The 27701-nt window shown below is 42.5% G+C and overlaps 1 protein-coding gene across 13 annotated transcripts in view; it reads left to right on the plus strand.

Annotated features, from left to right (window-relative positions):
* NAV2 (neuron navigator 2) overlaps positions 1-27701 on the plus strand; it is a 537366-nt gene that overhangs the window by 302935 nt on the left and 206730 nt on the right. For 3 of the 13 annotated variants that reach the window (XM_083462000.1, XM_083461984.1, XM_083461985.1), the window contains exon 1: positions 12870-13273. The exons of 7 other annotated variants lie outside the window; for them this stretch is intronic. In XM_083462000.1, the coding sequence (XP_083318126.1) occupies positions 13223-13273 (51 nt within the window). In that variant the 5' untranslated portion in view covers positions 12870-13222. Of the gene's footprint in view, positions 1-12869; positions 13274-27701 lie in introns of those variants that run through there. 3 more of the 13 variants (XM_083461999.1, XM_083461987.1, XM_083461986.1) reach the window with 3 other exon arrangements.

Here is a 27701-nt window from a genome sequence, read left to right on the forward strand (position 1 = left end):
TCACGATCATCAAGGATACAGTCATTTCCTCCCAATTTGTAATTTGGATGAAAAAATGAGTGGTTGCAGGCTCTACTTTTTTTGTGTGACTGAAGCAAAAAGAGCTGCATTTGCTTCCAGCCAAACCTTGTAAAAGCCATTTATCTCAATTTTGTATCTTTGTTGAATTTTCTTGTTTTATTACATGGAATGCACCACCTTGCAATCTTTGCTCTACCAGGAGGTACCTCCTGGGGCTCTTAAACCATCTTTTGACCTTTTGTATGCCTTTTCTTTTATATTCCAGGGCAGCCTGAAATAGCCCTTTCCCTTCCTAACAGATGTTTGTGTCTAGTTTATATTTCAACATCCCTCGAGCTTTAAACATTGTGATCCATGGGTCTGGCCACAAGCAAAATCCACGGTGCACCAGGTTAATGGAGGGGTGGGGAAGTCAACAAGATTCTATTTGAGACAGAGAAATTTTAGAGACGGAAAAAGAAGGGGGGAAAGTTCTGTTCATGCATAATTGGAATTAGAATAGTTATTAAAATGTGTTAGGAGTACATTCAATATTGTAAGAAATACATCCTTTGTAGCAATTGCAAAACAAACATTTACAGTAGAGGTTGCTGACAGATTTTATAGTCAAAGTAATATGGGGATCAAATGTTGTAACATTTAATAGTAGTAGTAGTAGTAGTAGAAGAAGAAGAAGAAGAAGAAGTTTCCCTAGCCACTCTGTGTAGCTTAGAGCATATATAAAGAATTGTAACACATCAGACTTTAAATATTTTCCGATACATGGCTGCCTTCAGGTCTCTTCTAAAAGTGGTTTATTTCCTTGACATCTGATGGGAGGTTGTTTCACAGGGGAGGCGCCACATCCAAGAAGGCCCTCTACCTGGTTCCCTGTAACCTCACTTCTCGCAGTGAGGGAACTGCCAGAAGGCCCTCAGAGCTGGACCACAGTGTGCGGGCTGAGCGATGGGGGTGGAGACTCCCATCAGGCATCTGAATTCATTGACATTCTCAAGTATCAGTGAATAGCTCCTCCACCACCTACACTCAATTAAAGTTCCTAGATCATGACTTGTAGAGTATTGTAGTACATACCTTTAAGAACTGCAGGAAAATTTACCCCACTTTGTCATTTACTACCAGAATGCTGCTTTGGGAATTTTTGCAAGGAATTTTCTTTTTGGTGCAGTCTTTAGAGCTACACTCTCCCATGCTGGAACTACCTTGTAGAAACTTACCTTAACCAATGGCAGGGATCCAAAGTGTTCTCTTTCTACACCCAGGCAGTTTTGTGTGATTACCCAACATCCTAGTCAAAGTGGAGCTACTTCACATAAAGTCCCCTGTAGGTTCCCAACTAACTCTTCATGCAGCAAGGGGATGTTGCAATCAGAAGAGAACCCACCCCCCAAAGTCCTGCTGTAATGTATTCCCAGAAAAAAGGGAATGTTCTTAAAGATCAGTTAGATGAGAAGATGTGCCTGCCAAAATTCTCCACCCTAAGCAAGCATTAAAGGCACATAGGAAATCTAGCCTGCATGTACCAGCTTTATGTAATCCTTTCTTGGGCTACTACTTTAGACTACTAAATATTAAAAGTTAAAATATGTTCAAGACTAGATATACAGACAGTGTGCAGTGTGCCCTTTCTATAAAAAATAAGCTATTTCAGTTTTGCTTGCTGTTTTTGGATAGAAACCATGCCATGCTCCAGTCTGCATCCTGCAACTTACGTCTCCAGTGCAATGATCTTTGAGCAGGTCTGTGTTGGCTGCCCTGCTTGACCACACCTCACTTTGCCCGTTGAAAACATTCCTGTCATTTTTCCTGTTAGTTTCATTCTAAATCATTATTTCAGAGGTAGGCTTCTATGTGTAAAGTTTCTTCTCGGAAGGTCATGGGCAGCTTATACAGTTTGAAACTGCTTTAACACTGTAACCTAAAACCTCTCCAGTCTTGCCAGGACTTAATTGCTTCACCATGTCAGAATATAATCAAAGTAAAGGAAAATGAAGAGGAGGTGATAATCGGGTAATTGAACAAATTGTTTCAGAAAGGGGAAAGTGATATTGCTTTCAAGACTGTTTTAACTCAAGGTTGTTGGGTTTTGGGTTTTTTTAAATCAGGCTAATGAGGTTGCAACCAGTTTTCAAAATTAAATGGTCTAACCTGAGCAGAAATGGGAATAAGCAGAGTTCATTGCACTGTCTCTCTCTCCATAGAGGTCTGTCAGTGACATTTGGAGATAATTCATGGAAGGCATCTCAGAAAGCTCTGTATCCAACAAAGTAATATTTCATTTCATCAAATGTAAGCAGGAAGTTGCAATGCGGACTTCTGAAAGAATCCTGATAAAAGTTGTGCATAAATAAAGCGAACCCCCCCCCCAACAGGTAAATCATAATAATCCTTTCTAAAACTGTCTAGATCATAATAAGAAAAAGAGAGAGAGATTATTTTGCTTAATTACTTTGGCTCAAATTTATCGAGAAACAGGTGAATTCCTGGCCCTGCATCTTCATGTGCCCAAACTAAAAAGCAGCTCCTGGTACTCAGGAAACCATCCAGAATGGTGTGGGAAGTAGCACACAGAGAGGGAGTCCCACTAGACAAGAAAATCAGTGGAATCAGTAACTCACCATTATACAAGCAGGAAGTGTTTTCCACTCATGCAGGAAACACTCTGGATCAGAGCCATAGAATACAAAACTTTCTTTTTCTTTTAAAGCATTTTTCACTTTGTTAATTATATCAAGGGCTTTTTGCAAAAAGGTCCAAATCCAGAGAGAGATAGTTGCACTTAAATCACATTGTAATAAATGAGGCTATAAATCATGAAATAATTGTCAAAAAGATACGAATGAACTGGCCTCCACCCAACATGCATAGTCAGAGACTTTTACTTCTAAATAAGAGAGAGATATTATTTCAGGCAGGTAACCGTACAGACTCAGCAGCAGACACAGTGCACAGGAGTCACAGTTCAGAAGTTCAGGAGTAGGGCAAGAAGTTCATAACTGGATAGAGGTAGTGAAGATGTCCCAATGAGTTTCTCCATCCCTCCAATCAAGCTTTTAAAGACAAGGCATGGCATACTCCTTCATAAGACTCGCTCATTTTCTGGGAACATGGGCATAGCCAGGATTTTTGTAAGGGGTAGCCAAAGGTTTCTGCTAGAGGGACAGAACCTCAGTTATTTAAGTACTTTCAATGCTTTTCAATAATTTTTGTGGATTGGGGGGAGCTGCCCCCCCAGCTACACTCATGTGTAGGAATATTGAGATTGCAAACATGTTCTTTGTTGGGTTGGGTGGATGCTGTTCTAGGTGACAAGACTGTACCCTCCTGCTCAGTCACTGCCATCTCCTGCTCAGCCTCCTCCTTAGCTGATCAAATCCCTCCCCAGCCTCCATTGAGGTTCTTCTATCTGCAGGAAGATCAAAGGGGATAGTGGGCATCCCTGATTCCCCTTCCAAATGAAGTTGGGATGGAAAGGGGAGGCCCCACCCTCCTCCAACCCAGGTTCCCACAATTCAGCCCTCTTCTGCTTCTTCCTCCAACTCTTCCTCTATCAGAGCTTGCTGACCCAAACCAGATCCTGACAGTGCTGCAAAGCTGCAAGACAATCAGATGATATGCCACCCGCCCCCCACTCTTCAGTTTGGCACTTAAACTTCTCATGCGCCAACTGAAATCTCAGTCCCATTTATATTCTCCATACACCCAAGTATTTTGAGGCAGCTGCTTTATTAGAATGTGTATAGATTAAATCTCTCCAAACCAGAACTTTTTGTGCTCCTCTTGGAGTCTTAGCCTCATTATGATTTGGGATGGGAAAAATATGAAGCTCCATGAAGAGCTGCTCCAAACTATAGAGAAAACTATGTGAATAATACACTGTAATTTACCAGCTACTCTGAGTAATCTCTCTGAGCATGGGAGGTGGTGGGAGAAGAGCAAGGGAGAAAATCTTTGAAGTGAGTGGAACTGTCCAGCTTTGGGGATGCTGATGTCATCCCAGGGATCATTGAATGATAAGCCTCAGTAAATCTGGTGAGTCACTGCTGCATAATAAGAAGGGCAGGGAAACCCTGAATGCTTTCAAAGATAATGCTGCAATAAACAGCCAAAAATAAATGGATAGGGCTGTAAATCCATCAAAGCAACACAATCTGATGCAGTCATGATGGAACATAAAAGCAAATGTGGAATACTGTTGACTCATTAGAAGTGGCCTTTGGTTTTCAAGGGCTGATGAAGCAGCCACAGAAGCTTTGTCAATATACAAGGGCATCCATTTCCACAGCTGCTTTCTTGTCACTGCTTATGTTCCCTACAACATTTGCACTCAAACTTGCCAAGATTTCAGACAATCTCATCTCTTACTTAGTTATGCAAGGGATGTATGTTAGATTCTTGGCCTGTAAAAAAAATAAAAATGAGTTGGACTTTCATTTCATTTTATCCACCCTACTTCTTGCTTCAAAACACCCTGCAAATTAATGTTCATTGTTACAGTTTAAAATGTTGTTCAAAGACATTTCCTAATGCTTCTGCAAATGATAAATAATTTGATAAATAATTTATTTGCATTGATCTCAATTTTATTGCATGTGAAATTCATCCTCAGATGTGTTCCTGTGTGTCCCTCTAAAGCAGGTGGCAAGACTTACTTACCCACCCCTCGAAATCAACATGATCAATTATATCTTCTTCAGTCATTGCTTCTGGGCATATTGATCCAGGAAGCACTATTAGGGAAACCAAGAGAGATTTTTCAACTTCCTGAAAAGGATTAGCAAGCACCACTTGTCCTCTTCTGCAAGAGAAATAAAGAATGCATGTCATCAGTTAAGCTTTTTTCTCTGTCATACAGATTTTGTTGGGGGTCATGTGCTGTGTTGTTTTATTTTATTTCTAGACTGCCTTTTCTGCCCTGGGAACTTAGGCTGGTATACAGCACAATCACATAAAATGCAAGCAGTTAACGAAAATCAAAACATGTAAAAATTAAATATCATATATATCAGTCCAAACCATTTCCATCATGCAATCTGAGGGTCTTTATCATTTTTATCACCCCAAAACCATAAACAGGTATGTCTTTAGTTGATGCTAGAAAGTCGTTGGCGGGACCAAGTGTAGGGAGGGAATTTCACCTTCACAATGGGACTTGCCCCCTCCTCACCCTTCATCCCCTGCACTCCCAAAATCTGCTTGGAAGAAACCCCATTACAGATTTAGGGGGTGAACAGGGTGATGAGAAGGAGGAATACCCAGTCACATGAGCAGACCTTGCTCATGTGTGCATACTCCACTTAGGGCTACATTGAATTCTGTCCATTATTGTTATTGCTGTTAGCTTAAAGAAATGCCAAGATGTTTCACAAAGAACAAATAGCAACCAACAGAAAAATAACAAGAATAAAATTGGCCCATTGGCTTAATATGCATGTAGTGCATTAAAATACAAATATTAGTGTCTTAAGCACTGCATCTGTAAGAACTCAATGGTTTAGTGTGGTAGCATTGATACTTTGGAACTCCTTGCTTATTGATCTCAGTGTATTCTTTTTGGCAGAGGCTGAAAACCTTATTTAGACAAGTCTACCCAGGTGTTTGTATGAAGTTTAATTTGTTTCAGCTAATTCTGTTGCAGTTTTAACTTTCCTATGTTTTAAATTATGGTTGTAAATTTCATAGTGATCATTTTATTGTTTTATCTTTTTTTTGTAAACTGCTTTGAAGTTTTTCCCTTACAGTCAAGCAACATTAAAAAATATATGAAATAAATAAATAAATAGATTTGTATCTTTTCTCTAAGGGGTATGGATCCATAGGAGGTCCAGAGGGTGGCAACATGTAAAAGGGCCTTTTCTGCGGTGGCTCCCCATTTGTGGAACGCTCTCTCTCCAGGGAGGCTTTCCTGTTGCCATTGTTAAATATCTTCAGCTGCCAGGCAAAAACTTCCCTCTATAACTAGCCTTTGGCCTTTAACTATCTGTGGCCTTTTGGAAGTAGGCAGGAAACTGTGGGAGGCAGTGGAAGATAGGTGTGCCTGGTGTTCTCTGGTCCATGGGGTCACGAAGAGTCGGACACGACTAAACGACAACGACAACAACAACAACAACAACAACACCCCCTCCCAGGTTCTAATGTGAGGGGTTTTGTCTGTCTGTTTAATTGGTTGTAAGTTGCCTTAGGCTGCCCTGGGCAGGATAAAGCAACTAACAAGTTCTATGAATAGATAAAATTAAAATACAATTCAGCATATACAGTAAATCGGAAATCCTGATGGAAGCATCTTTATTTTGAAAAGATTTGGCCATAGATTCTGCTGTAGAGGGAAGAGTTTTATATTTTCAGTCGCATCAATAATTGTCACTGTGATCTTACTCATTATTCTCCGGAAAACTTCCATCAGAAAATCCCATGCAAAAACATTTTGCTTTATAGGCAGTAGCTTTCGTAACCTGGCATTTATCTGCATCTGATGACACAGGCTCTTGTCTACAAAGACTCATACCACAATAAAATTGCAGTTACAAGACTCAGAAAACATGTGTGAAGTCACTCCAGAACAAAGTCCAGATGTGTAGCTGTTGCAGTAAAAACAACAAAAAGCCTTATGGCACTTTAAACACTAACAAACTGGGGGGGGAAAGATTACCAGGGCTTATTTCTGAGTTGGCTTGGTTAGGCCTGATGTTATAACTCAAGAAAACAGCAAGTGTAAATGGCAAAGTGTTCTATTAGTAGGCTTCATGCATTAATTAATGAATAGTTGTAACTGAGTTAGAGAACTCAGAAATAAAAAGCCAAAGTAATTGTAATGAATCTTAAATGCTAGCTAGCCAGTTGTTGTTATGCATAGTTTTCATGGCAACACAATGGGTAAGTAGTTAATGGGTTTTTCTTTCCCTCTAGTAACTGATGTATTGACAATGTTTATGTGTTCTGAATTCATTCATAATTTCCCCAACATCTGTTTCCTCTTGTTTTCCCAACAGTATCCTTTGTGTCCTGGGAGTTAGAATTATATTCATTAGGGGGCTGAATGAAGGACTCATACCTGTTTTCTGTGTCATTGAAGAATCATCAATGAATAACAAGAGCATTATTTTGCACATTAATTGGGATGCTTAAGTGCCCATTAACATCCCATTAGGGCTGCTAACAAGCTTTTTAGTCTGACATGCATTTCATGTACTGGTAAAAAGCTCCTTGGCCACCCCCACCTCCATCCTTCCTTGCTAAATGTCAGTAGTTTCAAGAAAAGGGTTTGTGAAATCCTGATAAATGCTATTTTTAAAGGAATTGTATGGATGTGCCCTTGCCATCCTACCTTTTAAAATTAAGGCAGAATGTGTGAGCAGCATGTCTCTGTGGAGTCAGACGCACAGCACTGGAGGATGAGCTGTCTAAAGGTTGCTTGTGGGAGGAGGGAAAAGGTCATAGCAAGGATTTTGCCAACTCCACTTCCAATCTTATCTCTTCCATTTTGTTCAAGGAGCTCCTTATTAGGGAAGTTCTGCAAGAGGATGAAAGAAACTCCAAAGCCTTACTGCTTTTTTATTTTTTATTTTAAAAAGGAAAGAAACAAGTGTCAATTACACCTGGCAATGCTATCAGGATTTCTTCTGGAGGCAAAATACATCTTGAGTTCAAAAAAGCTCAATTAAATGAATGTGTCCAAAATGGGCTGTATTTTAGAAAATGATGGGAACAAAATAGGATTTCTGGTTTATTTTTTTCTAGTAACACTGCATTCTGTTGTGTTTCTAAGCTGGTCAAAGTCCCTGTGTTTTCTATCATAGGAAGTTCTAGCATACTTTGTATATCTTGTATGCTTTGTATATTGTACAGCATAATAGTCACAATCTGTTTCTGTAGGAGCATTCTTAGAGTTTGCCATGTAGAAGTTATGGGATGGTTCATCCATTCATGAACAGATTACCCAACATTTGGTGACTTGTAGCTGAATTTGTGAATTGAATCTCTGGAAAGTCATTGTAGAAAAAGTTCTGCTTTGAAGGAATGGTGAAAATGATTGTGGAAGTGATAAAGCAGTTAATCTACCATGGGCCCCCAATAACTTTTTGGCCTTTTGCATATTCATTTAATTGTTTACTCCATTTATATCTCACCATGCTTTATGGAGTTCAAAGCAGTGTACATAGTTATCCTTCACCCTCCATTTTATGGTCTCAACAACCCTGCAAGGTAGGTTAGGCTGAGAGATAGTGTCTGGCCCAAGGTCACCCAGTGAAAGGAAAAAAGAAGAAGAAGAAGAAACAGTAAAGGACCCAGTGAACCTCATAGCTGAGTGGGGATTTGAACAGGTTCCAAGTTGATATAGCAAACAAAGTCACCAGAAGTAGAAAATGCACCAAAGGTAGTTGGCAAGGATTTTATGTTAGGACTGTCTGAGATTCTGGGGCGGGCTGACATCAGGTCTCCATAACAGGCCTCCATAATAATGTCAAGTGGGTAGACTTCAATAAACTGTAATGCTGTAACACTGTTAAGACAGGCAGGGGCGGCAGCACAATCATTGCAAAGGAAGGAGTGACAGGGGTCAGAGAGGACAGAGGACAAATTTGTGGAGGATAAGGCTGTTGATGACTTCAAGCCATGATGGCTACACTCTGCCTCCACAGCTGGGCACAGCAATGCCTCTGAATACCAGAGAGAGAGTGCTCTTGTGCTTGCAGGCTTCTCTTTAGCAGGCATGGCCAAATTTGGCCCTTCAGTTGTTTTGGGACTACAATTCCCATCATCTCTGACCACTGGTCCTGTTAGCTAGGGATGATGGGAGTTGTAGTCCCAAAACAGCTGGAGGGCCAAGATTGGCCAAGCCTGCTTTAGGGCATCTGGTAGGTCACTGTGAGAATGGGATGCTGGACTAGATGGGCCACTAGCCTGGTCCAGCAATCTCTTACTATGTTCCTATGTTCTAAAGGCTATGGAGGGGGAACACCAGTCATTGCAGGGGTTTGGGGGAAAAGAGTATTGGGGCTATCAGAAGTAGGGGGCAGTAAGGAAAACAAAATAAGACAGGAGGGAGGTGGGTAAGGAATCATGTGACTGAAAGCAAGAGAGCAAGCAAGCTATATGAACGGATGGTGAAATAATTGAGCAAATAAGAGCTGCTTATTGGTTCGTTGTCGATCAGCCAGCTGGGCCCTATTGGATCTTAATTGGCTTCTGTTTAGGAGGCCATTCTAATTCTTCCCCTCTAAGTCAGAGCAACCCTGGGTCACATCCACTTAGTTCAAGGAGCTGCTGAAAACCACAGGGAAGCACTGAAAATACAGATATGGCCCAGAGCCTTCTTCCATATCCTTCCCTGAGCTGCACGTTCTGGCCTGAACCTCCTTGAGGCACAGTTGGGAAGCTGGGTGACAACATCCTAAGTGGCAGGCTGTGTAGTGCTTCCACTGGGTCAGCAGCAGCACGGAAGGGACAAATTAAATTCAGTTAAAAGGAAAGCTCTGAAGGGCCTGGCAGTTTGCGTGAGCACTGTGCTTAAGAAGACTTATGTAATTCACATAGAAATCCCTTTGGCCTCACATCCAAGGTTCTCTCCCCCTCTCCTCATATTCATTTATCTTTTCATTTGTCATTGGCTCATTGTAGCTGCCTTTGACCCCCCCTGCAAATCGTGCATCTAATTTCCAAAGCCCGCTAACAGGCTGCGACCTTCTCCCTCAGATTTCCAACCTCCTGGAGGTGACCTTTCAGCGGGACACTTACTCCGGCTAGTTCAGAAGGTTTTGCAGTGCAAGGTATTTTGCTGCCACAAAAGCAAATGAAGAAGAGTCCTTTATACCTTTGAGAAAGAATTAAAAGCTCGTTCTATAATGGCCAAATGAACCTGATGAATTTAAAGGTTGAAATAACTGTGCAGGTGTCTGTCCTCATCTGCTTTAAAACTGTAGCTCAGGGAAACCTTTTGACTTCTTTGTTGGTCTCTGAGGCTGGCAAAAGTTTTGCTTGCCAAGCAGATCAGAAAATCCTTTCAAGAGTACAATAGCATGTTATGGGATAAGAAAGAGAATGTGCTTTGCGTGCTCCTGGATTAGTCCTGGGCTAAAGCATAGAAATCTGCTAGCTGGACATATCCTTAATTTCCTTAGATTCCATTGATTGGATATCTGATATGGTGACCTTATACTGCATACTGCACTACCACCAGCCCAGAAGAATCTATGTTAAATATAAAAAAGAAACCCACCCCAAACTCCTCAAAACCAAGGGTTGCTGTGTTGGTCCATAAGGGAAAAAAACCCCTCTGGATTCCAAAGTTGGGCAATATCTTTATCTTTATTAGATATAGCAGCTTCTTCCGATCAGACTCTAGTTGTGAGCAGTGAATAGTGGCCCTGAATGGGCATGAATATCCAGACAATTCACCATGAAAATGTGCACCCAGTGAATTCAGTGGAGCCCGGTTCAGTGTTGCAATGACAATGCATATAGATGTGTACCTACAATGGCTGCACATACACAGAAGCCAGTTTCAGATATTGGCAGATGTTTTAATGAGTGTGGGTGGCTGTACAATACTGATTTCCTGAACCCAGCTGCCTAATCCACAAGGCAGATCTGCATGTGGAAGAAGGATTCCCTTCCTGCATCTGATGTGGATGTGCATCCTCATCTGCACGGACATGCTTGGTCACAGCTTATTGAACTGGCCAGAAGACTGTTTGCCAAGAATGGGGATGTGTGCATCCCCCGGGGCAGGAGTGGCTGACCCATGGGCCATACATGGCCCACTGCTTATTTTCAGTGCATATATGGGTGGGGAGGATAACAGAAGGGGAAGGGGGGGAGGAACAGGAAAAGCCCTAACTGTTGGAGCAGTGGAAGGAGGAAGGAGAAAAGCCCATTGCAAGGAATCAGTTCTTGCAAGAGCAACTTGTCCATACAGCTGTAGCCTGGCTGGGTGGAGTGGAAGAGAAAAGGAGATGCATGTATCAGAAAGAGAGAGAAAAAGGTGGTGGAAGGAAGGAATAGAGAAAGCAGGTGTCCCACCCACTGCTGGGCTTGGTTCAACTCACCACTGGCATGCAGCTGCTGGCATTTCCCCAAGGATATGTGGCCCTTAACAGATGAAAGCAGTGCATGCCGCTTGACCATTGGTTGTGTTGTAACTTTAACTGGCTCACCGGCAGCATCCTTTAGGCTGTCTTATACTGTTTGATCTTATTGCAGTCCATGGGACTCTCAAGAGTCTACTCCAGCTTTTGCATTGTGGTGTTGGAGGAGACTCTTGAGAGTCTCATAGACTTCAAGAAGATCAAACCTATCCATTCTTAAGGAAATCAGCCCTGAGTGCTCACTGGAAGGACAGATCGTGAAGCTGAGGCTCCAATACTTTGGCCACCTCATGAGAAGAGAAGACTCCCTGGGAAAGACCTTGATGTTGGGAAAGCACAAGGAGAAGGGGTCGACAGAGGACGAGATGGTTGGATATTGTTCTCGAAGCTACCAGCATGAGTTTGACCAAACTGCAGGAGGCAGTGGAAGACAGGAGTGCCTGGGGTGCTCTGGTCCATGGGGTCAAAAGAGTCAGACACAACTAAATGACTAAACAACAACAACACTGTTTGAAGGCAGGTGGGAAGAAACATTGCCTGAAAGAAGGAACAAGATTAGGGGCATGTATATTAAAAAAGAAGCAACTTATCTCAGAATTTCTGTCATTACTGCAAAGTCTGCTTTGCATGTAAAAAAAAAAAAGCAGAGGGGTATAGCTCAGTTAGTAGAGCATGAGACTCTTAATTTCATGGTCATAGGTTCGAGCCCCATGTTCCACAAAAGATTTCTGCTTTACAGAGGTTGGACTAGATGCCCCTTGTGGTCCCTTTCAACTCTACCATTCTATTCTTCCCACTGCAAGGACACTCCCCTGCCCCCAGCAGTTCCTGGCCAGGAGACACCTATCCTCAGGCCCGTACAGAGCTTGTCTGAGGCTCAGGGTGGGAGTCTTGTTAAAATAAAGAACAAAAAAAGCAGCTGGTCCCTGCTTAGCCCTCCGAGAGTTGGGGCAAGTGTACCTGATCGCCAACCCTACTCTGCCTGCACTCCATCCTAAGAAAAGCTCAGCCATTCCTATCGGTTGGGGTGGGCTGGCAGGCTGCTTCACAATGTGTAAGCCTGCTCTGCTGCATTTAAGGGTCCTCTTGATTATCCTGCTGAGAGGGCCCAAACTTCTGCCCCAAACTGCTATCCCTGATGGCCCCCCTAGAAACCATTGCCAGAGAGAGTATGCTGCATAGATCAATGTCTGATAGCATCCAGTAGCTTCATATATCCCAAGGATGCTGGAACAGCTGATTCCCTGCATAGGCAGAGGGCTGGACTTCGAGCTCCCTTTCCACCTCTGTGATTTGATTGAGAAAGGATTCCTTTTGCAGTTTTGCAAAAGAGAAAATGTCATCCAGTGCCGCTCGCCCTGGATGTACACCTGTCCAAATTTGAAAGGAAAATAAAAGTCCCATTGCACCAGGTCACCCTAGAGCATGTGCTACCTTTCCAGCTGATGGCTTATGCTATCCTAGTTTCTTCTTCTTCTTTAATCAAACACGAAACCTCAAAATTTGCTCTTGAAATCGCCAGCTCCGTTTGCAAAATCGGCTGAAGCAGGGAGCAAGCAATTATGGGCGTTTTAACTCCCCGCCTGCCCTGCCCTCGCTCCCTCCTCGCATGCGGGGCCCGTTGTTCTGCGCGCTGCTCCCATTCTTCCCCGGTTCACGGATCAAACTCTCGCCCCGAAGGGGTTAAACGGGATTCTCTTCAGAAACGATGAACGGCCCATTGAACCAGGAATGCCCAATCTGCGAAGTGCTTATGGTTGCGGGGGGGGGGGGGAGCGGGGAGGGAGACTTCCTTGTCCTTCTTTCACTCCTGCAGCCCCAGCTGCCTCCTCCAGCTCATTTGAGGAGTTGTTTGATTTGGCTTGAGAGAGAGAGAAAGAGAGAGGAGTTGATGCATCATGGTCTTAGCTCAGCTCCGTGCACGACTAGAGAGCTAAGTTTGCAGAGAACACCGTCAAGATGAGAGAGGCTTTCCTTAACCCAACAGAGGGGAATGAAGGTCTCTGTAGCGGCGGGATGTTAAGGTACTGGAAGCACGCGTGAGATGGACGCGTAGCCTGGCTGGGTGCTGGCTGCTCTGGGCAGGTGCTGCTGGCTGGGTGCGCTGGCCGAGGAAAATGAGTGTGATGCTATGGCGCTGGGAACAGAACAACATGACCATGAAGTTGGTAAGGATTTCCGATTGCACGCTGGGGATAACTGTGAAGAGGAAGTCTGCTGGAGACCCTCTCGCCATGTGCCTTGGGCATTTCGTGTGGATGGCATTTTTGTGTGTGCTGTTTTCTGGGCATCATTGCTGGAGTCTGGCTCCAAGCGGCGCAGCGTTCAGAATAAAGTTGTTAAGCAAAGCAGGAGTGCAGAAGCAGAGGCCGATCTCCCCACAGATCCTCCTCCCTCCCTCCCTCCCTCTCTCTCTCTCTCTCTCTCTCTCTCTCTCTCTCTCTCTCTCTCTCTTTCTTGCAACGCATGGCTGCGCCTGTAGTTTGATCTTTCCTAGCTTAAGCTTCTTTCAAAGCAGAAAAATAGAAATCGATGGTGCTTATACTTTGCTCTTCAGCTACTTTCTCCTCTCCCTCCCTGCTTCTCTGGATTGCCTCAGTGCCCTTTGCTGTAATAAGGATTCCTCAAGCGCAGGCATTTGGGCGCTAGGTTTGCTGATCGCTTCGTTTTTTAAAAAAAAAAACACCTCCCCGTTAATTTCCCCAAGAGAGTTAAAAAGAAACCGCAGCTCCTTGTTTGCAAAGAGAAAGTTTGTGGGTTTCCCATTTCCCCCAGCGCAAATGAGATCAGGAAACCCAAACGTCTGCCTGTCTTTTCCAATTACTCCCCGTGCCAAGATTGGAACTGTGGGTTAAAAAACTTAGGGAGTCTGCACATTAGCGGCTTTTGGAAATCTGCTTCCAAACCTGAGCCAGCAACTGCTCTTTTTAAAGAGTGTTATTCTTTATCCATCTATTGGATTATATTAAACAATGGAAATTGCACTCCTGTGCACATTTCACTTTAAATATGTTTCCTATGAAGTTTAGAATTCAATACCAAGGGTTTGTTCCAAGTGTCAAGGGGCCCCAAACCGGTGTATGTATGCCTGGGAAATTGGTACTGTAGTGTAGAAAGTGCCTTAAGAGCATCACTTGCGTGGAGCATTAATTGAAACCCATATCTCTATGGCTGTCATTCAAAATTACTTCCCATCTTTTAAAAAAAAATTACATTTGAAGGACTGTTTGTGCAGTCATAATCAGTTTATGGATGATCTTACTGGATACAAAAGCCATTCTTGGTTGGGAGATCAGGATGGTTTCCGATTTGGCATGCGTGAGTGCCTCTTAGAAAATTGAATTATTATTGTTTTTGAATTGGCAGGAAAGGGTGCATGTTAAGCGCAGGGGTTGCCCAAGCATGGCTTGAGCTGCTGCCAGGCATGTTGAGATGAGAGGTGGCTCCTGTTCCAGCAGCCTGCCTTTTTATGCTCCGGAAATCAGGAAGCTAAGAGAATGGGCTACGCAGGTGTAGCAAAAGCCCTTTCTTTAAACATAAACATCTGAGCCACTTGGGAGTGGGCCTCCCAAACAAAGAGGAGGCACTAAATGCATGGGGAAACTGAGCCAGCTCTAAAAAGTAAATAGGGGAAAGAAGCTTTAAAAATGCAAGGTGGGGTATGCCAGCAATTTTAGCACTTGATATTTTGCCAAATAGCCGAGAACACTTGGTTCAACAAGCAGATCCGTGAGATCATATCTCATGGGGGTCACAGAGGTAAAATTAAGATACAAAGTCTAGAATAACTGATAGGTTTGTATTTATGATATAAAAAGATCTAAAGCAAATTGAGACAAGCAAGAAAATTCCCTCCCATTTTACTGGATAGATAGACATAAACTACTTCAGGTGATTCAGTGATTATTTTTCCTTTATTGTGGTTGCTGATTTTAAAAAATGGGTTCTGTCAGGACAGACAGCAAGGCACAGTGCTGTGCTTACAAATTACCTATGAACGCTGAGGATATCTGAGAAACACTGACTGTCTCTGGCCTTTATATGGGCTTTTGAGAATCCAGTAGGTACAATGGGCTCCTCTGTGGGCTTTAGTGATAATCAGATACAACTAATGCTGTTTAATATTTATTTAGCTCAATGATGTGCTAAGCTCTGGCAGTGAAAGCTTACAGCCACACATAATAGGCTAAAGGCCCAATGCCCAGAAAGTGCAATGGAGGTAACATGGACCTGGGCAGGGTTCCATATCCCACATCAGCTCATGGTTGTGACATCTGTGCCTTTCAGAGGTCAGACCTTTATTTACCGAGTACTGCTGCCCACCAGGCTTGTCTCATGTCCACTAGAGGGAGCTTGCTGGACCTACCTTTCTCTTTCCATTGTTGGTGAGCTGGGATCAGTCTCTTCTCTTCCCTGCCTGTTGGAATTCACTACCTCTTAGCTTTGCAGGTCCATGTCTTGAAAGAGCTTCTGTATGCATTTGCATAGAAAATATAATTTTGCATATTGTGATTTTTTTGTTGTTGTTGTCATTGTGTTAGAATGAAGGGAGAACCTGTATCCGCTAGGATTTCCCCTCAAAAAGTAGGAGCCCTTCATAGGATGGATCTAGTGGCTTTTGTCCTCAAATCCCTGGCACCTACCAAGCTGCTTTTCTTCTATGGGCTAAGAGATACAGAGGGGCTACATGGAAAGGATTAAGAGCGCTCTTCCCCATCACCATTCCTCTAGTCCCGATGGCAGTCTCTGAAACCTTATTTTCACATTAGGAAAAGGGGGGGGGGGAGAGAAAGCTACATGCATCTGTGTGCAATGTCCCAGTTTGGCTCCAAAATGACAAAGTTTGACGATGTTGCATGACATATCAGCCCAATAAGCATCGGTGACAATCCTGAAGTCAGCTAGTGAGGGCTGGCAGTTCACTTTAGAAAGCAGCAGCAACATTGTAGTTCTGGTTCATGGATCAAATAGCGCTCAGAAGTTTCTTCTGAGTGGCTTTACAGCCACTCCTGCCTTGTGTAGGCAAATCTGCCTGCTTGTCATGGTTTTATTGGACTCCGTGAAACCTAATTGCTTCCTTCTCTCTTCTTTCATGGTGGCAGTGCTCTATATATGTTGTAAACACTTTTCTCTTGCTTTATTACAGATAGCACAGAGCGTAGAAGAGCACTGAAATGCTTTCTACACTTTGTTGCACCTGGTGTGCATGTCATGGTGTTCCTCTTGGATGATTTACTATATGTCTTAAATATTTAGCGACTGTCCTCAGGGAATTTCTTCTCCCCCAGTATCCATTTTTTGTAGTCATTTTGTCCAGGGAATAAGGCTGAAGCTATGTGGAATGCCTCTGATTCTGCTGCAACAGATGAGCTGCCTGCTTTATTGAAAACAACAAGTTTGGATGTTATGTCTCAAAGACAGATGACCAATCAATGGAGGCTGGTCCTTCAGGGGCAAGTGGGATGCTGCCTCACCAACCTTAGTCTTCCTGCTGCCAGCCCCCACCTGCCTGCCTTCTTATTTATAACCAACCCAAGAGGTAGCACTGCCTATCAGCTTTCTCCTCAATCTCAGTATCATCACTGTGCAACTCTGCAGAGGAAGATGGGGGCATGGAACCAACAAAAGGTGGAGCCAGAGTCAATGAGAGGCAGTCAAAGTAAACTATTTCTAGTTTCAACCTCATCTTCCATTCATGGTTCCACAAGGGCAAAACAGATTGAGGAAGCTGGCAGGGCAACCTTGTGGGCTGGGCAGGCAAGAAGGGGCTGGCTGAAGACAGAATGAGATTGGTGAGGCAGCACTCAATTTGCCTTAATGGACCAGCCTCCAGTGGAGATGGCCTAGTTCTCCTATAATGCTAAACTATGGTTTAGCATTGCATGTGCAAGCCAGAGTGCATGTGTGTTTCCCCAACCCCTCTCATCCTCTAGCATTGTTATGAGGAACAGGTGAAAAGCTTGTGCTTCCATAAAAGGCTTGATTCTCTTTCATGGCCCATGCTGACCCACACTGCTATAGAGAGAAAAGCAGAGGTTAACACTTTGTGGATATTCCATTCCGAGCCAAACAGATGCTGAAATTATTTATTGTGCTGAGGGCTGTTGTTAATTGCAAGATTCCAATTAGATGATATTTAGTTGTCGCTTCTTTCTACTCTAAGGGCTGTGAGGACAGGAGTTTTACAAGGTATATAAATATATGTGTAGATGATTATATCAGTCTTTCAACACCTGGAGATTGCCCATTGCAAGAAAGGTTTCCAGGTGCTAACAAGTACATCATCAACTATGACTTGATCTTTCTAAATGGCTACAGGGCTAAAAATGGAATGAGTTACTGAATCAAAATCAAGACTTGGTTGGGTTCATCACATATTCCTCCCCACTTAGCACTGATGGGGAGATAAAAATCACTGTCTCTACTCTTTCAACAGCAATCTTTGAAGCAAAGAAAGAATATTTTTTCTCTCCATCACATCTATTTCCGATCTTCCTCCTATGTGTATGAATGTGCGTGTTTATGCACCCATGTGGGTGGGTGTACATGCATGTGATGTGTACCTGAATGTATGTCTGTTTTTGTGCAGGTGTGGAGGAGAGAGTGAGTGTATATGCGGAGAGTGTGTATGTGTGGTCTGCAAGCGTGACCTGTGTACTGTACTTCTGTGTGCACATTCATTTATTTACTTAAAACATTTATAAATGGCTTATTTCAAAAATAAACAATATCATTAAAACAAAAATATGACATAAAACCAGAAAACAATAGTATAAAAGCATATATAAGTAGGAATTCATGGTGGGCAGAGGGGAGTTTTGTGGTCACAACTGTTTTGGCCATAAGAAGCACTGACTCCTTAAAGGATTGGCCAACCCTGAATGCATCTCTCTGGTCCAAAAGGCTAGCTACCCTGCTCAAAGCAATAGTAAAGGGTTGGAGCATGAGCCCCTCTCACTGTCTTTGCATAGCACGGAAACTCAATACAGAAGTGGTTGTGGGTATTAAAACAAAACCCCAAGAGTCCCCATGTGAGGCTCCATATGGCAAATGGCACTGTTTAGATTGTGTTGTTGACTCTGTTAGGGCACCAGTGCAATGTGCACTTATCCATGCATAGGAAACTGTAACTCAGTTTCTGAAGCACGAGGATGGCCATGTGGAATTATCCTGCCCTCCCCCTTTTTTTACATGTGTTTTCACCACTGTTAGATTGGGCTCTAGCAGCTTCCAAAAAAGAGAGCACACCTTTGCACGAGCTGCAGTCGGTTACAACTGTATAGCCAGATCTCTCCCAGCATTGCTCCCCAGAAGCTAGTATTCAGGGGCATAATGCCTCTGAATGCAATGCTTGCATATATTGCCATCATGACTAATAGCCATTGATAGGCTTATCCTCTACAATTTTGCCTGCCCCCTTTTAAAGCTTTGTTAGCCTATCTCTCTGTCTCTCCACCTCCCACTTTCATAACTCTTATTTATTTTACATACGTACCCTTTCTTTCTCATTCTCAGCTTGTTCTTGTGTATCATGCCTTCTTTTCTGACTCTGGCTGCTATATAAGCTGCTTGCTAGCAGCTTTAGTGATGCTTTTACTATTTCTGCTTCTGAAATATATTGTTACATATTAATATTGTAAATCTTTCTTCTTCTCCCCCCCTTTTTTAAAAAAGTGCAATTAAGACAAATATAAGACAATTAAAATACAGAAGTGATTAATACAATTCCTTTATAGAGAAATCATGCTTCCTTTGAAACATGATCAAGGTTTATGTTACCATCTGCTATCAGTTTACATGTAGGAAGATAAGCCTTACATGGAAAAAATGTTTATGTGAAATTCTAGACAAGGCAAACATAATGATCTTTTTATGCCTTTAAAAGGGGACCTGACCTTTAATCATACTGATAACCTGCTATTTTCCGAGAAAGCACCACATTTATGTTTCTCTCTGAAACGCAATTACTGCTTGCATTTGCTTCCCAACTGCTAATAGCACTGCATGCTCCACAGAGTATGATGGGAATATGTGCAAACTGACCCACTATTTTGCCATTGAAACCTCACTCTGGCAAAGATCAAGGCAGCGGCAGAAGTGAGAGACCCCCACTTTCTGTTTGTTCCCAAGACTCTGCTAGCTGTGAGCTGAAGAAAAAGCACTCTTCTTTTATTGACATGCAAATAAGCACGGCAAGCTTTCCTCTTCATGTCTAGAATCTCTTTATCCAACACTGGCATAAACCCTAGAATTCTATAGGGTTGCTGTTGGGAATTGGGAGGCAGGCAGGAACTGAACAGGTGGCTTACCTCTGAACTGCTTCTGTTGCAGAAGTACCACTTCAATGTTAACATTCCCCCCTCCATCAGTTGCGTACTCTGTAGCACTTTCGCTGTAGAGTTTTGCCTGCTCCCTTCCCCCTACCCCCTGCAACTGTGGGAATGTTTTGCTGTTTCTCAACAAGGGAATATTTGTTTCTGATTCCAATCTACTACTAATTCCAGCCTAGTAAGGTGCACTTTTGTAGGAATGATCAATGGCTAACAGGGCTGAATGCATCAAAGATTGAATAAAACACTACAGCTATTACAATAGCAATAATAGCTTTATTTATTAACAGGTAGGTAGCCGTGTTGGTCTGCCACAGTCAAAACAAAATACACGAAAGTTCATACCAATAACAAACTTAGTTGGTCTCTAAGGTGCTACTGGAAGGAATTTCTAATTTTATTTATTAAGTATATTTTTACCCCACTTTCATCTTACAATGTCAGAGCAGGTTACAATGGAACTAAAATATAAGCAATCCAACAAAGTAACAGAGCAGATGATAACATTCCTGAAAACAACTGCAAGATCAACCACAAAACATCCTGTGGAGGCAACACAGCACCTCATAACAACACAACGAATATTGGTGTGCATATCACATATTTGTAGGCTATTCCATGGAAATGTTTTCCATTGGTTTCAGTGGGCTTTTGACTTCAGCTTTACTGTTGACAACCACATGGTACAACCTGTAAGCAATTGCATAGATTGAAACATACCCTTATGTTAGAAGATTGTTGAGTGGAATGTTTTTCACATTCTCAGAACCACATACCATGCTCATGGAAGGAGTATGAAATAGTTCCTAGGTAGATCTCAAAGTGACAAATGCCTGGGATCTCTCAGCAAAAAGCCCAGCTGGCAAAAGTGTGGTTTGAGCATTGGAAGGTTGGTGGCCATCTGCATCTTGTGCTAATTTAGCATTGTATCTACGTGGCAAGTGAATTAGTACTTTCTTTTGTCTTGAACTTTCCAACATTCTGTTTCCTTGGGTGCCCCTGAGTTCTAGAATTATGATAGAAGGCGGGCGCAGGGAGGAAGCTTTCTTAAAATCCCAACAGGAAAGTCTGTTTTCCAAAAAAGACTTATTTCTGATTTGGAAGCTAAAGTGTAACTGGAGAAAACCCTTTTATGGATTTGTGTGGGCTCAGAATGGGTTGATTTGCATGCAACATCACTTGCGTGTGTGTCTGTGTCTGAGATCAATGTAACAGAAAGCATCTCTGTGACTCATTCAATATTCAGAAGCCAAGTAGTACCATGGAAAGAACAAAGATCAAAGGCAAGTGAGTGTGTTAACATTAATCAAAATTAGTGGGAAAACAAGTTTGATTTGTATTTATTTATTGCCTGTTTAAAGTTCCTCAGGCTACTGTTTGGAGTGTTAGAGCATCTAATGTGATTTGCCCCCATCTCATTCACTTGCAGCTAGGAGAAGAATGAGGGAGGGCAGCACTGATTCAAAACTGTATGTCTGACCTTCCACTAAGAGGCCAGGATATTGTGGGGGGTTTTGCCACAGGAATGTTCTAAGAAAAAAATGTTTGAAAGGAGAGAAAAAGGGCAGAATGACTCTGAATATACTTGTGCTTGGATGTAGTTATTTTAAGTAGTTCTCTAAGCAACAAGAGAATAATAAGTCCAATAAATAGTATCTAAAGTTTGACATGACTTATGCAATATTCCTCTCCCACCAGCACCGCTGTGCAATCTATGCTAGCAATGAACAGGTTTGCTAGATGAAGGGAAGCTGCTATTTGGCTAGGCATGAGACAAAAAGTAACATGTGGGTTGACTGGTAACTTCTTCTTATGGCAATAGATTTAGGCATTGCATACATTTGCCACAAATTTAGATTGTCACAAGCACTGAGGGGAGACGGGGTCAATTGACTTGAGGGGAGTGGCTATGAGAATTCTTCCCTCGTCCAGGTACAGCGAGTTCTTAAAAGCAACGGTGCCTGTAGTATTTCAATAAAGGCTGTGATATGGTCTTACTTTGCAGTACGATCTACTGAACTTAGTGGGACTTTTTCAAAAATACCCAGAGGGGCAAGCCGAAAGCATTTTAGCACTTTTTATATATTGTTATGGGCTACCCCAATCTCTGCCAGGTGGTGCACGAGATTCCAGGGGGTCTTGGCACGTAACCAGGGTTTGTGTTTCCCTCAGAATTGAGGCACAATGGAGACTGTAGTGTCTTTGTGAAATATGGTTTATTTACACATGTTTACACCTGAGTCTACTGGAGTTCACAGCATTCCTGCAGGAGTGTAACATTGGATTCAAAGGCATCCTGAGTGCCATCTATGTGTCTCTCCTTGAGCTTGCCAGCCTGCCCAAAGTTCTGCCCCTGCCCTCTATTTCCAAACTTTTTTTTTTTAATGCCAAATTTTTTCCTCCAGCCTACATCCCCACCTACTGCCCACCTGGAACTTCCCCTCCCAGCTTATATCATCAAACACTGAAATCCTAAACCTGGCCTCTGATCACCATCCCCTCATGGGAGGAGGGGCTCACACTTCTCTGCTGTTCAGCACATGGTAACCGTTTGTGTCAATCGCCCATGGTTCTTCTTGCCATGCAGTTCCTGGTCAGAAAGCTGATTCAGCCTGCCTTTTTACACTGCTAAGCTGTCTCGCACATAGGTGAAGACTTCAAGCATTTAGTAATCTCCTACATTTACTAAGTCTAGAAATTAGGGAGTTGGGAATCTGGTACCCAGGACTTTCAGGATAATTTGCCTCCCCACAAACTCGTAGTAATATTGTAAGTGCTTTGTGGATCTAGCACAAAAGCAGAATAGAAATTCATTCATTCAAGAAACGTTGCAATGCTAATAGTGGGCATCAGCACAACTATCTGACAGTGACTTAAATGTGACCTGTGCAAACAACCTAAAAGGAAATAGAAGACAAGTGTTGCAACTGTACTTTAAAAAAGGATGGTGCAATTTTTCCTGGACCTTTCCTGTTGGTAATGCTCTGCTTGCCACAATAGTCCTCTCTTCTGTGACCACCCTAAGGCTGACATTGTAATTTTTACACTCAGCCACAATGCTGTTGCACAAACAGCCTGCATAATAGATTTCATTGAGATGTAATCTCTTGCTGGAGGATTGCCAGCCCAGGATTGCATTTTCATGCTCCCATTTCCCTCACAATAGCCTGTTTATGCAGGTGTCAGAACACAGACCTGACCCTAGAATGTGTGCTTGGAAGGCTGTCTTAGCACCATGGTGTAAACTTCCCAGCTCCTTACAGCTATTGAAAGTAATGCCAGCAACCTACATTTTTGACAACCCCAAATCTGACACTTCTCCCCCTCCATCAGAAACTCCACGTAGGCTGCATGTCTCTTAGCAACACCTTCTGTTTTTATCATAACCACAGCAAGGTTACTATGACCTCTTTGCTACCGCCTGCTTTGTATATTTGCAGAGAATGACGTGCCGTTCAGGTGTTGTTGTTTTTAAGGCTCTGAATGCAAGATACTGCCGCAAATAACTTTTGATCTGAATTCTCTTGACACAAGGATTTTAACACTCCATGCGGCCAGCTTAGTACGTGTATGAAACCTGAGATCCATCCTGCTCCTTTTTAGATTAACCTTTTGCCATTACATCAGTAAAAGAATGATGACTAATGTAACTGGATCTAATAGGCGTCAGATAACCCTTCCTGCTTTGTTTTTCTAATCTGTTTGAATCTGCCAAGGAAAGGCCAAGTGAAGAAACTGAGAACATTTCAAGAAGGAAGCAGGGCAATCCTCAACACATTTGCATAAGTGTAAGCAGCATTTTCAGTCAGCAACTTCTCTCAGACTCTGGACCTCCTTACCAAAGGACAACGGTTTATTCCCCTTTCTGATGACCTGCAGGCAGGCAAAGACATTTTTTATTTAGAGAGTCCTTTGGCCTGTAAGCTGACTTAGACAGTTGAAAGTGTTTTTTTCAATTGGTTGTTTCTACTATGTTATTGCTTGATTTGTTCTTAAGTTTATTATTTCAGTTTCTTACTCACCCTTTGCCACAAGGTCTCAGGGCGGGTTACAGCAATTTAAAATACATCAGTTTACAATAAATGTAATAAGACTGGTCTATACGTGTGTGTGTGTGTGTGTGTGTGTGTGTGTGTGTGTGTAAGAGAGAGAAAATCCAACATAAATAAGGTTGATGTTCAGTATGTGGCAGAAACTACATAATGAGGGCTCCCTGTGGGGAGGGAGTTTCACAAGTTAGGGCCTGCGACAAAGAATGCCCTCTCCAGGGTCATGACAAATCCAAGCTTTTGAGGGTGGAGAAACTACCCTATGCTGATCTTCACACAGGGTTTGTAGGGAAGGAAGCAGTCTTTCAGATACAGTGGTACTTTGGGTTACATACGCTTTAGGTTACAGACTCTGCTAACCTAGAAATAGTACCTCGGGTTAAGAACTTTGCTTCAGGATGAGAACAGAAATCGTGCTCCGGTGGCGCAGTGGCAGCAGGAGGCCCCATTAGCTAAAGTGGTGCCTCAGGTTAAGAACAGTTTCAGGTTAATAATGGACCTCCGGAATGAATTAAGTACTTAACCTGAGGTACCACTGTACTTGGAGCTTGAGCTGTTTAGGGCTTTAAACACTAATATGAGCTCCTTGAATGGGGCCCAGGAATGAACTGGAAACCAATTGCAATTTTCATTATATATTTTTATTGAGTAGATGAGCCCCATCAGCTGAAGCCTTGTGCAATTATATTTGTGTTTTATTGTTATCTAACTTAAGCATCATTTGGTGGAAAGACAGTATACAATAACATAAAGAAATAGAACTCTGGGGCCCACAACACCACCAACAACAACGTGGAAGCAGCTCCTTATGAGTTTGTCTCCTAGAAAGGTCATGGGAAAGGGAGACTGAGACCAAAATGAGCTAAGGGAGAGGAGAAGGCTCCCTCTTGCTTCTTGCTTCTCCTGGAAAGAGGAGAGTGATAGCTGTCTTTGCCAGGAACACATCAGGCTTCCTTGAGCCCCCACATTTTAGATGGTCCGCCAATAAAAATTGTTGCCAACCAACAAGGAAATAATGTGTTTGATGTTGATCTACAGTATATTCTTTTCAAGGAAAGGTTGAAACTTGTTTAGCTGTGAACATTCTTGGCACAAAATTGGATTCTTATCATTGCAGCAGGGATATCCTTGCAAACACGGACATATTTTTAAGAACAGTTGTGAGATGAAAACATTTATGCCCTGGTCATATTTTTCTTTTGGGGATTTCTGTTTGTTTTTGTGGAAGGACTCACTCACTTCTGTCCTGTACAAACAGAATCTCCGAGGCTGTTGACTCACAAGCTGCTGAAATACTAGCAGTAGAGAATTGAACTTTGTCTATCTTTTATTCTTTACCCCACAACTACGTGGCTGGGTGAGGCTGGTGGGAGTTGCAGTCTAGAACATATGGTTGGCCAAGGCTAATTTTGGGACATAAATGGTTACAATCATGTGTCATTACTCCCCATTCTGTCCCTTGCATGCGTTACATACCCTTGTTACGAGGGACTATGTGGAACGTACAGGTGATGGTTAGCAGCAGGTTCTACTCCCCACCATCCATGTTTAGAAATACACGTCTGCAACATAGGTGTAAAGGCAGGACTCACCACAGCTGAGAACCCAGAGAAAACAAAGCTACAAATCCTGTGGTTCCCCACAACCATGCATATGCACCAAAGCACACTGCAAATCTACATTGCAGTGCACATATAGCAGCAAGTGGAACCTGCCACTATCACCCCAACTCAGACACTCAGAGATTAACCTTAATAACTGAGCAGGGCCCTTACAGTGCCTGGCAGGCTGGGATGTATGTAGGTGTGAAGCAGAGTTTTGGATGTGAGTGATAACATTTTGCTGGTTGAAGCCAAGTGAGTATAACCTATTTCCCTCCCTCCCTTCCTCTGTAGCAGAATGGGCCATAAAGTAAAAATGCTAGATCTGGACATAGGAAAATGGGGTTCAAATCTCTACTCATCTACATTTTCACCATGTGGCCTTCTGCGCTTTACTGTCTCAGTCTTGTTTACATACAGGGGTGCCAACTCAAATAAAATATTGGGGACGCCAGGTAAGCCCTGCTCCACATAATCAATCACTAAACGTGTGCATGCACACCATTTGAATGGCAATGCCCATCAACTTTGCAACCCCCAACCCCCTCAAATATTTTAATTGGGGTCCAAAGGAACCTCAGCCCCTAGGAGCTGGCTCCTGTGTATACCTATCTGTAATGGGAATCCAGATAGATAGAATGAAACATATCATTACTTTTGAAGTGATAAAATGCCATTAGACGTGACTGGCACATTGTAATGTAGTGATAGCCAATAATTGTTTGTGGAGTAACTTTGTGCACTAGAAAATTTATGGGCATTGTCGTGTGACCCATAACCCACAGCAATACCCCTCCCCCCATGGTTCTTTCTCTCAAAATAAATAAATAAATAATTTTTTAAAAAATTACTGGCACATTAGTGCCAGTAAAAACTTGCCACATCTGTTGTGAGCCTTCCAAACAAAGCTGCATACGTGACTACTGGACCCAGAAAATTCCCTAAAATATTTGGACAATGAGAACCACTCATATAGCATTGACTTCCTGGCTGCAAGTGGGAGACGTGTGAGTCAGGCCAACAGTTTTAGTAGAAATGTAGATGGTGCAACAAGGGCACAGAGTTTCCTTTGCCTAAAAAAAAAGAATAGGAAGCAGATAGTGCAGACTTTTCCCTGCTACAGCCAACCTGATGTATTTCAGTGGTAATTTCTACTTGTTCCATGTGACTAATTGGTTCTGATTTATATTCTAGCAAATAGGTGATCTGTATGTCAATTTTCTGGCCTTGTGATTGGGTGTTTAGTACAGTGGTACCTCTGGTTACGTACTTAATTCATTCCGGAGGTCCGTTCTTAATCTGAAACTGTTCTTAACCTGAAGCACCACTTTAGCTAATGGGGCCTCCTACTGCCGCCGCGCTGCCGGAGCCCGATTTCTATTCTCATCCTGAAGCAAAGTTCTTAACCCGAGGTACTATTTCTGGGTTAACAGAGTCTGTAACCTGAAGCGTATATAACCTGAAGCATATGTAACCCGAGGTACCACTGTAATGTGTTATTGAGAGGTGAGAGGAAGAACTGTTAAAAAAACTGGGTTACACAGCTTTCCTATGTGTTTTATTGCAGTATTTATATGCCATCCAACAAGAGAAGTTCTCTTTGTGACTTAGAATTAAAGTTGAAGACAATCAAATACTTGGATAAAACCATAACACATGAACTCTAAAACAGAATAAAACAAGTAACAGAGCAAATCTCACAGCAGTACACCTCCCCCTCCAAATATTGAAACGGGGAGAAAACTAGTAAGCACTAAAATAATGAAAAGTCTGGGGAAATAATGGGTCCTTTACCACAAACTGTGTGCAGAGAATGACTGGGAAATTAGCTTTGTAAATCCATTATGGGCTTGTTCAGACAGGCATATCCAGTACTCAATCTGCATCATCAAGTGATGACTTCCTTGAATGAGTGGCCCATTGAGTATATTAACCAGCATTTCCCAACATCACCTTTAGTGGTTTTGGTGGAATCATGCCATATATTGCTCTGCCAACCATCAAATGTAGAAAAATCAAGAAAGGTAAGGGCATATATTAAATCAGTCCTGAATTGGTCACGCAATTTTGTACTGAAAAGGATCAGCATTCTTATAATGGGATGCGGGTACAGTACATCTCATTTAAGCCTCAGGGCACTTCAACCAAGGCATTTTTGTATTCCCATAATACAAAGTACAGGTGTGATGATGGGTGTGATTCCCATAATACAAAGTACAGGCCTAAAATCTAATTTTGAGATGCGCTCATGGGTATATTTAGCTCCAGTCCAACAGCTATTTGGAAAGAATTAGACCCTCACAAATGTGTATTTCTCAAGAGGCAAGCAGCTGCAAATGTGTATGCGTGTGTAGTTCAGATTGAAGCATGCAATGTGTATCTTTTGAACCTAGAAATAACTACCCCCTCCAAAAACTTTCATTGGAACTAACCCTGAATCTCTAGACTGCCTTTTAGCAGTGAATTTTGGCTTGTGTTTAAAAAAGTTTTAACTTCTGCTCATGTAAATTTTGAACTAATTTAGAATGCTCCCTCTGAAGAGTGCAAGAAGGTTTATATCACTGAGGCTCGGATATCTGTTCTACATGATTTCACTTTCTGCTCAAAATATGTCTT

This window comes from Podarcis liolepis, assembly GCF_965112155.1.
Source record: "Podarcis liolepis genome assembly, chromosome: 1".
NCBI lineage: Eukaryota > Metazoa > Chordata > Lepidosauria > Squamata > Lacertidae > Podarcis > Podarcis liolepis.